General features: G+C 52.7%; 1 protein-coding gene across 1 annotated transcript in view; it reads left to right on the top strand.

The window, feature by feature from the left end:
* CERK (ceramide kinase) overlaps window positions 1-12143 on the top strand; it is an 80829-nt gene that overhangs the window by 49522 nt on the left and 19164 nt on the right. The window contains exons 7-8 of the mRNA XM_060244772.1: window positions 572-646; window positions 4145-4297. Of these exons, the coding sequence (XP_060100755.1) occupies window positions 572-646; window positions 4145-4297 (228 nt within the window). The remainder of the gene's footprint in view (window positions 1-571; window positions 647-4144; window positions 4298-12143) is intronic.

The raw sequence follows: 12143 nt of genomic DNA, 5'->3' as shown, positions 1-12143 counted from the left end.
TCTGTGGACGAAGGGAAAGCAAACACCAGCACTTTGCCTTGTCACGCTGCATAAATGGGGGAGGCTGCGTTTCTGCTTTTTGAACTGAGGAGAGAGGAAGCTTTCAGCCTGGGCTCTGCTTGCCAAGGACCGCATCCCCAACACTACATGCCCTTTCCAGAATTAATGTAGGGACCCCCATCCTCTGCCAGTGGCAAGAGGGAACCTGGCGACCCTAGACTTTCACCATTCCTGGTCCCCTGGTACCTCCATGACTCAGCTGGCCCAGGCAAATGTGGACATGGCCAGTGTGGAAAGGCCACCGTACTACTGAACGTGCAGATTTCATAGCTCCGGATGTCTCCAGAACATGAGCTAAGCCTCATTTTAGGGACCCCTGCCCTCTGCCTGCAAAGCAAACAGAAAGCGTCACTTGTCCACGCAGTCAAAGATTTTCATGACCTTAGATAATCAGTGGTTAAGGAGAGAAGAGAGCGCCAAAGTGGGCTGTCACACATCTGTAAAGAAATGTCTCTTTTCTGCGTGTTGATAGAATGCTGTCCAAATATTCTAGTATCTGCTTCTTCCCTAGGTTCAACAGACTGCATATGCTATGCAACGGTTGGTATCAATGATCCAGTAACATCAGCATTACATATAATTGTGGGTGAGTATCTTAACTCTGCAAATGGGAGATTAGTGGGAGCGGGATTTTCCCTAATGTTGATATTCCACCACAATTTCGATGAAATTGCTGAGCAGACAGGTTAAAACGGATAAAAGGAAGTACTTCTTCACCCAAAGGGTGATTAACATGTGGAATTCACTGCCACAGGAGGTGGTGGCGGCCACAAGTATAGCCACCTTCAAGAAGGGTTTAGATAAAAATATGGAGCACAGGTCCATCAGTGGCTATTAGCCACAGTGTGTGTGTGTATATAAAATTTTTTGCCACTGTGTGACACAGAGTGTTGGACTTGATGGGCCGTTGGCCTGATCCAACATGGCTTCTCTTATGTTCTTACAACATCGCTTCTGACCAAATAAACAGCAGTGACATCACCAGGTTGCTGGACACTCTACAATTTACCCAAACTCAGTTCTGTCAAAACCCGTCTTGTGGTGATGCCTCTTCCAACTACATAGCTAAAATTGACATTGCAGCAGTGGATAGGGTTGCCAATTTCCAGGTGGGGGGCAGGGGATCCCCCCGGTTTGGAGGCCCTCCCCCCGCTTCAGGGTCGTCAGAAAGTGGGGGGAGGGGAGGGAAATGTCTGCTGGGAACTCTGTTATTCCCTGTGGAGATTTATTCCCATAGAAAACCATTGAGAATTGATCTGGGGCTCTGAGGGGGCTGTTTTTTGGGGTAGAGGCACCAAATTTTCAGTATAGCATCTAGTGCCTCTCCCCAAAATACCAACCAAGTTTCAAAAAGATTGGACCAGGGGGTCCAATTCTATGAGCCCCAAAAGAAGGTGCCCCTATCCTTCATTATTTCCTATGGAAGGAAGGAATTGAAAAGGTGTGCCGTTCCTTGAAATGGGATGGCCAGAACTCCCTTTGGAGTTCAATGATGCTTGTCACAGCTTTGATCTTGGCTCCACCCCTAATGTCTCCTGGCTCCACCCCCAAAGTCTCCTGGCTCTACCCCCAAAGTCCCCAGATATTTCTTGAATTGAACTTGGCAACCCTAGCGGTGGAAGATTGCTGTTTTGCTCACCTGTTTTCCCCCACTGGCCCATTGAGAGCCAGCGGGATACGGGAGAATGACACTGGGGAGTTCTTTTGTTGGCAGTGGGCAAATGTCAACTCTATACTGCAACCTTCTGCAGAAGTTTACCACTCTTAATTCCATTGATTTCACACTGCAAGCTTAACGTACCTTGCTGGCAAGGTGTTTGTCTGCCATATCCTCCACAGCACAATGGGGATTTAAGATTCCAGTCCAAAACTCCAAACACTGTGTCCTACTGCTCTTGTGGGGGAGACTGCTTTAGAATAGTAGCAAGCAGCCAGCCCTGGGTGAGTCCAACAGTTCAGATGGTTGTCCATTGGTTGCTGCCAAGCCTGGCCCCATTGAATCCTCTTTCAAAGTCCAAAACATCCCTGGAAAAGACCCGCCTCCCTCCTCCTCCTTGCTTTTACTGACAGAAACCAAGCCTAAAATTCTGGCCAACTATTGTGGTTGCCTAGCATCTGTTTGTTAAATCTTCAGGCAGTCCTTTTATAGTTTGGGTTTTTTTTAAAAAAAAACCCCTCTGGTGTATTTTTTTTTTTTTTTTTAGATTTCAGATTTTCCTCAGCCTCTGGATTTAAGTATCCTCAGATAGGGCTGCACTTCACTATTAGAATTTAAAAGTGAGGACTTGTGATACTTGGGAACTTGTGATACTGTAACAATGGATTGATCTCCCTCTACACCAGTTTGGTGTAGCGGTTAAGTGTGCGGACTCTTATCTGGGAGAACCGGGTTTGATTCCCCACTCCTCCACTTGCACCTGCTGGCATGGTCTTGGGTCACCCATAGCTCTGGCAGAGGTTGTCCTTGAAGGAGCAGCTGCTGTGAGAGCCCTCTCCAGTCCCACCCACCTCACAGGGTGTCTGTTGTGGGGAAGGAAGGTAAAGGAGATTGTGAGCCGCTCTGAGACTCTTCGGAGTGGAGGGTGGGATATAAATCCAATATCTTCATCTACCTCACAGGGTGTCTGTTGTGGGGGAGGAAGGTAAAGGAGATTGTGAGCCGCTCTGAGACTCTGTCCTTGAAAGGGCAGCTGCTGTGAGAGCCCTCTCCAGCCCCACCCACCTCACAGGGTGTCTGTTGTGGGGGAGGAAGGTAAAGGAGATTGTGAGCCGCTCTGAGACTCTTCCAAGTGGAGGGCGGGATAGAAATCCAATATCATCATCATCTTCTTCTACTCATGGTGGGGATTTTCCCCCAACCTTTATTCCACCCCTACCACTATAGGCCCCCTGATTTAAAAGGCCCTAACCTGCCACCACAGAGCTGCCCACTGGGGGGAGCCCCACCCCCGAAGATCACCAGCATTCCATAACTTGCCCGGTGGAATTATGTCACTCAGAAGTGACGCTATTGCACTATGCATGTTGCTGGGGGGATGATCTATCACTTAGGAAAAAAAACTTTATGTTAAGTGATAGTGTTCCCCTGGCAATGTGCCCGGCATAGTAGCATCACTTCCGGGTGATGTCATCTCACCCTGCATGCTTTGCACGTGCAAGACGATTCCCCTGGCCCGAGCCAGGTAGGACCTGGGAACCATAGCCACAAGTCTCCTGACCTCCCAAGGTTTCTTCCCCCCTCAACACTAGCATTGGAGTCTAAGAGCTATGTGGCTCCCAACCCCTGTGGCCTCTCTTTCCTCCAACACTGGCATCGGAGATTGAGAGCTGCATTGCTTCTGACCTCTGAGGCTTCTCCCCTCCTCCATGGCACAGGCATTGAACCTTGAGATCTGCATAGCTCCCAACTTCCTAGGCTTTTTTCCTTCCACACTGTCACCAATGATGCCCGCAAGATCCATGTGGTTCCCAACCTCCACCATAGGGGCTGCCAAGGCTTCCTTGCCTCCTCATGACAACGAAGCTTGTGAGGACTGCATGACTCCTGGTGATGCCACTGCTGAGACTTCTTCCCATCCACATTGTCATCAGCACAGCGTGATAGAGGAGGAAGAGGAAAGTGCCTTACCTTTTATTTTATTTATTTAACCTCCAGTGTGTGTGTGTTTTTTTTAATTTTCAGATTTTTCTGCAAACCTGTTTTCTTTCTGTGTGGCCCCGACCTGCAAGTTTAGATCTCCATAGATGGGGGGGCACATTTTGCTCTTAGATATACAGATGAGAAAGTACCAAATTTAAATTCCTGGCCACTCTAGTGAACTTAGGTTGCTGACATTGGGAAAGATTATTCTGTGCTTAAGAGCGGAGAAAATACTACCAGCTAGATTGGACAATATTGAGCTAGAAGCACTAAGGGCCTTCACTTTATTGAGCTAGAAGCACTAAGACAGCTTCACAGTATTGAAAGGTGCCTGCACAATTCCATAATTATGTATTTAACGTACTACTTCCAGAATGTGTACTGGATCACCATTCTTAAAGATTAAACCAGGTTAAAACTTCTGAAATGTCTCTCATTGACCAGGGGACAGTCAACCTCTGGATGTCTCTTCAGTACACTGCAATAAGATATTTCTGAAGTACTTTGTGTCACTTTTGGGATATGGATTTTATGGAGATGTTTTAAAAGACAGTGAAGAGAAACGCTGGATGGGGTCTGTCAGATATGACTTTGCAGGTAAAAATTAACGTCTTGACACCATTCATCCTACAGAAAGTCAATCCATTGATAAACCACTTTTAAAGTTTTTTGGGGGGCAGGGAGGAGAGTATTTCAAGCTTAATTAACCATGACCTAATACAGGAGTGTGTGTGTGTGTGTGTGTGTGTGTCTGTCTGTCTGTCTGTCTGTCTGTCTGTCTGTCTGTCTGTCTATCTATCTATCTATCTATCTATCTATCTATCTATCTATCTATCTATCTATCTATCATCGTCTGTCTGTCTGTCTATCTATCTATTTATCATCGTCTGTCTGTCTGTCTGTCTGTCTATCTCTATATACATACTGTATATAGCAGAAGTGAGTACACCCCCCTCACATTTTGTAAATATTTAAATATATCTTTTCATGTGACAACACTGAAGAAATGACACTTGGCTACAATGTAAAATAGTGAGTCTACAGCTTGTATAACAGTGTAAATGTTCTGTCCCCACAAAATTACACAACACACAGCCATTAATGTCTAAACTGCTGGCAACAAAAGTGAGTACACCCCTAAGTGATAATGTCCAAATGGGACCCAAAGTGTCAATATTTTGTGTGGCCACCATTATTTTTCAGCACTGCCTTAACCGTCTTGGGCATAGAGCTCATTAGAGCTTCACAGGTTGCCATTGGAGTCTTCTTCCACTTTTCTATGATGACGTCACCTAGCTGGTGGATGTTAGAGATCTTGTGCACCTCCACCTTCTGTTTCAGGATGCCCCACAGATGCTCAATAGGGTTTAGGTCTGGAGACATGCTTGGCCAGTCCATCACCTTTACCCTCAGCTTTTTTTGCAAGGCAGTGGTCATTTTGGAGGAGTGTTTGGGGTCGTTATCATGTTGGAATACTGCCCTGTGGCCCAGACTCCAAAGGGAGGGGATCATGCTCTGCTTCAGTATGTCACAGTACATGTTGGCATTCATGGTTCCCTCAATGAGCTGTAGCTCCCGAGTGCCGGTATATATATATATCAGGGGTGGGGAACATCAGGCCCGAGGGCCGTTTATCACTTGATTTGGCCCTCAGGGATTACTAGGCCGAGCCAAGCCACATGGTGGCCTCCCTGGGGCCCGGCTGGCCGGTGAGGATTGTGTGGCCCAGCTGCACTGTGCAGCAGCCTCCCCAGGGCCCAGCCGGCTGGCTGGCAGGGATTACGGGGCCCAACCACGCTGTGGCCTCCCTGGGGCCTAGCTGGCTGGCCAGGATTGCTGCAGGGCCTGGAAAAGTCACTGTCACAGTTCAGGTAAGTTTTCCCCTCATTTCTTTATTTCTATTTCTTCCCCCCATTTCTTCGTTTCTTTTAATTCCCCCCATTTCTTTATTTCCCTTTATTACCCTTTCTTCCCTCCATTTCATTTTCCTTTCTTCTCCCATTTCTTTCTTTCCCTCCCTCCCCCTCCCTCCCTCCCTCCCTCCCTCCCTCCCTCCCTTCCTTCCTTCCTTCCTTCCTTCCTTCCTTCCTTCCTTCCTTCCTTCCTTCCTTCCTTCCTTCCTTCCTTCCTTCCTTCCTCCCTCCCTCCCTCCCTCCCTCCTCCCTCTCTCAGCCTTCTTCCCTGTCTATTTGCTGTCTATTTGCTTTATTTTCCTCCCCTCCTCCCCTGAGTGGTGGGCATTGTGAAGGACTGCTGCTGGGGTATGTGGGTGCCTTTAAATGTCTGCTGGGAGCAGCTGCAGTTTCCACATGAAGAGAGGGAGGGAGAGGTGGTAGGGGTGGGGGGTGGGAGCTAGCTACCACCAGTTCCAATTTGCACATGATTATCCCAGATGGTGTGGCCTAATATGCTAATGAGTGTGTGACCCAATATGCTAATATTAGGGGATGTGGTCTAATATGCCTGAACCTAGGCATTTGCCTAGGGCGGTGACCTGTGCGCGCGCGCAGAATTAGGCTCTCCCCACATGACTTCAAATAGAAAAACAATTATTTGCATTAATTTTGTCAGTGTGGATCGTTCTCCCTCGGCGGAGCACTGTTTTTTAAGTTGATAATTCTCTATGACCCACGAATGATGTTATAAATATCCAAATAGCCCTTGGCAGAAAAAAGGTTCCCCGCTCCTGATATATATAATGCCCCTGAAGTTTGCTTCGGTCTTCTGAGTAGGCACTTGAAAATGTGAACTATTTACAGCAGGGTTTTTTTTTTTTAATAAGCAGATCATTTGACTTTCATATTTCTTTCCTAGAACATATGAACATATGAAGCTGCCTTCTACTGAATCAGACCCTGGGTCCATCAAAGTCAGTATTGTCTACTCAGACTGGCAGCGGCTCTCCAGGGTCTCAAGCTGAGGTTTTTCACACCTCTTTGCCTGGACCCTTTTTTGGAGATGCCAGGGATTGAACCTGGGACCTTCTGCTTCCCAAGCAGATGCTCTACCACTGAGCCACAGCCTCTAGCTAGACTGGCAGCAGCTCTCCAGGGTCTCAAGCTGAGGTTTTTCACACCTCTTTGCCTGGACCCTTTTTTGGAGATGCCAGGGATTGAACCTGGGACCTTCTGCTTCCTAAGCAGATGCTCTACCACGGAGCTACCATCCCTCCCCGAAAGCTACAGTTTGATAGGATCGGTGTTTCAAGAACACATTGAGATTAGGGGGATTCAGTTTCCACATGGTAGAGCCTATTCCCACCTATTTTTTCATGCCGGGCTTCGGTTTGTCATGATGATTTCTCATCTCTTCACTTCAACATCCAAAGCCACTGTCCCTTGTACACAGAGATGCTAATTGTTATCCAGGGCACAGGGACTGCTTGCCACCATTAGATATATTAGAGTTGCTAACTGCATGTTGGGAAATTCTTAGAGATGTGGGAGCAGAGTGTGGGGAGGGTGGAATTTGAGGAAGTGAGACGACTTAGCTGGGATGTGATCCCATAGAGTCTGCTCTTCAAAGCTGCCATTTCCTTGTGATCTCTGTAGTCTGGAAATCAGTTGTAATTCCAGGAGAACTCTGGGTCCCACCTGATTGGCAACACTATGCTGGATGGGGAGGTGCAAAGTCGTCAGAGAAAATGCCAGGTGCCGTGAAAGCCAAAAGTTTCTTCAGGTGAATTGGAAAGGAAACCAAGGGCACTGTATAAACCAAGGGACCCTATATGTTCTTATGTGGCAGCTTCATTTTTCAAAGCAAGAGTTATTCTCGGTACCTCCTTTGTCTAAGGCATGTTCTGCAACAGATTGGATTCAGGCTCTTTCAGTGGCTGCCCCATACATGTAGAGCAGCTGCCTGAAAGAGACTGGGGGATTTCTACTTGCCTGCCTTTCTGGTGAGGCTGCAAAATACTGACACTCCGCTGCCAGTCTGAGTAGACAATACTGACTGTAACGTACTCGAAGCGGAGACGAGAGTAGGGCAACATAGTTTATTAGGAGCACGTTGCAAGAGAGAGAGCACGCGGGCCGGGCCCCGCTTATATACAATTCCCGGTACAGCCTACTGGGTCGGTCAGGCCAATCCTGACCTGTTGAACTACCCGCCGCAACTGTTGATTGGCGGGTGATTCCGCGCCCTGCGCTGGAGGCTTCTGGGACAGCCCAGTTGCCTCTGCGCGGGGCGCATGTTGTTACTGATACACTACACCCCTCCCCCCCTAGTTAAGGAACATAGTCCTTGAGATACGCGGGAGGTCGGCGCTCCTGGGTGGACCGTCTAGGGAGGTCCGGTGGGGGAAACGCTGCTTCCGCGTTTGGTGCTTCGGCGGCCTGTGGTGTGGCCGGAGGCGGCGGGGCTGGCTCAGCGGGTCTTTCGGGCTCGGACCGTTCTGGTGTTCCCTGCGTCGGCGTGATGGGCGTTGGGGCCTCGTCCTCAGGTCGGCTCTCGGTTGGCCCCTCCCCGGACCACGCCTCTTCTGTGTCCGCCGGCTCCTCCGGTAGCGTGCGGCGGCGCAACTGGTCTATGTGCCGCCGTAATACCTGGCCCCCCTCGGTTGATATATCATAGTGGCGGGACCCCGTCACTCGTAGCACTCGGCCCGCCACCCAATCAGGCCCCCTTGCATAGTTCCGGGCGTAAACTGGGTCGCCCGCAAAGAACCCCCTGACTGCGTCCCGAACCTCGGGACTCTCGCGGGTGTCTGACGCCCGGTCGGGGTGTAGTCTGTCCAGTCGGGTTGTCAGCTTGCGTCCCATTAGGAGCTCTGCCGGGCTCACCCCTGTGACCGGGTTGGGGGTGACCCTATTGTCGAAAAGGAATGCCGCTAATCGGTGGTCCCAGTCACCCTGCACAATTCGGCCCAGGGCTTCTTTCGTGGTGCGGACCATCCACTCCGCCTGGCCGTTGGTGGCTGGGTGGAAGGGGGCAGATCTTATGTGCCTAATCAGGTATCTATGGAGGAACGCCTGGAAGTCTGCAGACGTGAACGCGGTCCCGTTGTCTGAGACTATGGTGTCCGGGATACCGTGTGTGCATAAGACCCTGCGCAGCGCTCGGATTGCGGCGGCGGATGAGGTGGACCCTACGGGGATGACCTCCAACCACTTGGTGTAGGCGTCCACTATTATCATGAAGATCTGCCCCTGGAATGGCCCCGCGAAATCGAGGTGGAGTCTCGACCATGGTTTCCGGGTTGACTCCCACCTAGTGGCGGGGGCGCTGGGAGGCTCGGGCCGCGACTCTTGGCACATTTGGCACCGTCGGACCCAGCTCTCTATCTCCCCATCCATCCCCGGCCACCAGACGTAGCTTCTGGCCAAGGCCTTCATTCGGACTATGCCGGGATGGGTCTCATGTAAGGATTCTAGGACACGCTTTTGCAGCGGGGGCGGAATCACCACCCTACTTCCCCATAACAGGCACCCCTTGTGGGCTGCTAGTTCCTCCCTCCTGGTCTTATATGGCTTGAATTCTTCCCCCATGTTCCCCTCCGGCCAGCCCCTCACCACCCAGTCGAGCACCCGTGCTAGTGTCTTGTGTTTCTGGGTGGCCTTGGCGACCTCCGCTGCGTGTAGGGGCGGCTCCGGGAGGCTCTCCATTAGCATGACCTGGTGTGCGGGGGCGGGGTCTGGACCCGTTTCCGGAAGCGGCAAGCGGCTGAGTGCATCCGCGTGACCCATAGCCTTGCCGGCCCTGTGTACCAGTGTGTAAGTGTAGGAGTTGAGGAATTGGTTCCACCTCAACACGCGCTGCGACAGTATTTGGGGGGTTTGACGGTCAGGGGCCAGCAGACCTAAGAGGGGCTTGTGGTCCGTAGCTATGGTGAACCTCCGCCCATACAGGTATTCATGGAACTTGCGGACCCCCGCCACGATTGCCAGAGCCTCCTTGTCTATTTGCGCGTAGTTGCGCTCAGCTGGTGTCAGTGTGCGGGAGTAGTATGCGACCGGTACCTCCCTCCCGTCGGGGAGTTGGTGCCCCAGGACTGCTCCCACCCTGTATGGCGACGCATCGCAAGCCAGGATGACGGGGAGGCCCTCGTCAAAATGGTGGAGCACCGCATTAGACACCAAAACATCCTTGACTGCCTGAAACGCGGCTGCTTGGCGTTTGCCCCAAACCCAAGGGGCTTTTTTGTCCAGCAGGCGGTGCAGGGGCTCTGCTAGGGCCGCCTTGTGGGGGAGAAATGAATGGTAAAAGTTAAGCACCCCCAAGAAGCTTTGTAGCTCCGCTTTGCAGGTGGGGGCTGGCGCTTTCACAATGGCTCGGGTCTTTTCTTCCGTTGGGTGGATTCCCGCTGCGTCTACGGCGAACCCCAGGAACTCCACCTGTGGGACCCCCAGCAGGCATTTCTCCCGCTTGACTTTGAGCCCCGCTGCCTGGAACCGGCGGAGTACCTCTCTTAGGCGGTTGCCGAATTCTTCAGGGTCCGGGGCAGCGACTAGCACGTCATCAAAAAACGGCTGGACTCCGGGGATCCCTTTCAGGAGAGCGTCCATTATACTCTGGAAGATCCCAGGAGCGACGCTAACCCCGAATTGAAGCCTCCTCACCCGGAAGGCCCCCCTGTGTGTCACTATAGTTTGGGCTTCCGCCGTCTTAGCATCTACCGGGAGCTGTTGGTAGGCCTGTGCCAGGTCCAACTTCCCGAAGATCTTGGACCCCGCTAGGGCAGCCAGAACGTGGCTCACCACCGGCACTGGGTAGGGGTTATCCTGCAGTGCCTTGTTTATCGTGCATTTATAGTCTGCACAGATCCGCACCTCCCCGTTTGGCTTGATAGGGGTTACGATGGGGGTCTCCCAGGTGGCGTAGTCCACGGGCTCCAGGACTCCCTGGGCTGTGAGGCGGTCTAGTTCGGCCTCTATTTTTGGCTTTAAAGCGAACGGGACCCTCCTCGCCTTGAGCCGAATCGGCCTGACCGTGGGGTCTAGCGGTAGGGAGATGGCCGGCCCTTTGTAGCTCCCTAGAGAACCATCGAACACGTCAGGGAACTCTTGGCATATCTCCCCGAACCCCCTGGGTGTTAGGGTTTGCCCCAACCTTTCCAACCGGATCCCCAAGGGTTTGAACCACGCCAGTCCTAGCAGGGTGGTAAGCTGGCGCTTTACCACCAGGATGTCCAGCGGGCCGTAGAAGGACCCCCGCTCGACTTGCACCCGCGCCCACCCCGCGATTAGCACCGGATTCTTCTGAAAGTCCCGGAGTATGAAGTTCGCCGGCCTTAGTTGCAGCCGCTGGGGGGGACACAGCTTCCTCAGGGTTTCCTCCGCTATAATGGAGATGGAGGAACCAGAGTCCACTTCCATTTGGCAGGGGTTCCCTTCGATGAGGACCGCCATTTTGATTTTATCGGGGGTGGAGAGGGGCAAGTTCAGTACCTGCAGGGACGTGGAGTCCGTGGAGTGGAACTCCGCCGACTCGTGATGCGTGGTCGGCCTCCGGCGGTTGGGCTTGGCTCGGCAAGCCCTCGCAATGTGGCCCGTTTTTTCCGCAGCTCCAGCAGTCCCAGGTCCGGTACCGGCAGTCCCGCCTGTCGTGGGGGTCGCCGCAGCTGGCGCACTTGGTGGCCGGGACCCTCTCCGTCGCTGGGGGTCGTTCGGCCGCTCGGGGGCGTTGGGCGGCTCTGCTGGGTGGCCCGGCTGGGCGGCGCAGCTGGTGGGCTTCTTCCTCCTCTGGGCAGTCGTGGTCCAGCTCCTCGTGGTGGGCGGCTTCTGTCCGGGCCTTGGGGAAGGTCCTGGAGGTCCTCTCGAACGCCACCACCTCGCTGAAGGCGCTCTGGAGGGTGAGCTCTTCTTTGGCGAAGAGCTTCTGCTGGAGCCTCTCGTCGCGGAGGCCCCACGTGAATCGGTCGGCCAGGGTGTCTTCCAGCTGGGGGAAGTTGCAGTTCCCGGCGATTCCCCCACTGCCTGGTCCCTTCTGTGGAACAGGAACCGATGGGCCACCCGCGAAGGCTGTGGCGAGAAATGGCCGGTGAGGAGTCTGATGATCTCCTCGTAGGACTTCTCTGTGAGGCGGACGGGAGCCGAGAGACCCTTGGCGATCTCGAATGTGGCTGGCCCGCAGACGCTCAGGAGAACGTCCCTCTTCGTGCCCGCGTCGGTGACCTTGTTGGCCCTGAGGTAGAACTCGACCCGCTCCGCGTAGGACTCCCAGCCCTCGGGATTGGCGGGGTCGAATGTCTCGATGTAGCCGGTGGTTCCGTTCTGTGTGGCCATGGCGGCGGCGGTCAGGACTCGTGGTTGCCCTAGATCTCCGTGGTATCCGCTGAGGCTAAAATCCCATCCTCGTCGCCAGTGTAACGTACTCGAAGCGGAGACGAGAGTAGGGCAACATAGTTTATTAGGAGCACGTTGCAAGAGAGAGAGCACGCGGGCCGGGCCCCGCTTATATACAATTCCCGGTACAGCCTACTGGGTCGGTCAGGCCAATCCTGACC

Source organism: Heteronotia binoei, chromosome 8, assembly GCF_032191835.1.
Source record: "Heteronotia binoei isolate CCM8104 ecotype False Entrance Well chromosome 8, APGP_CSIRO_Hbin_v1, whole genome shotgun sequence".
Taxonomy (NCBI): domain Eukaryota; kingdom Metazoa; phylum Chordata; class Lepidosauria; order Squamata; family Gekkonidae; genus Heteronotia; species Heteronotia binoei.
The sequence above is the reverse complement of the archived record's forward strand: the minus strand, read 5'-3'. Positions and strand labels throughout refer to the sequence as shown.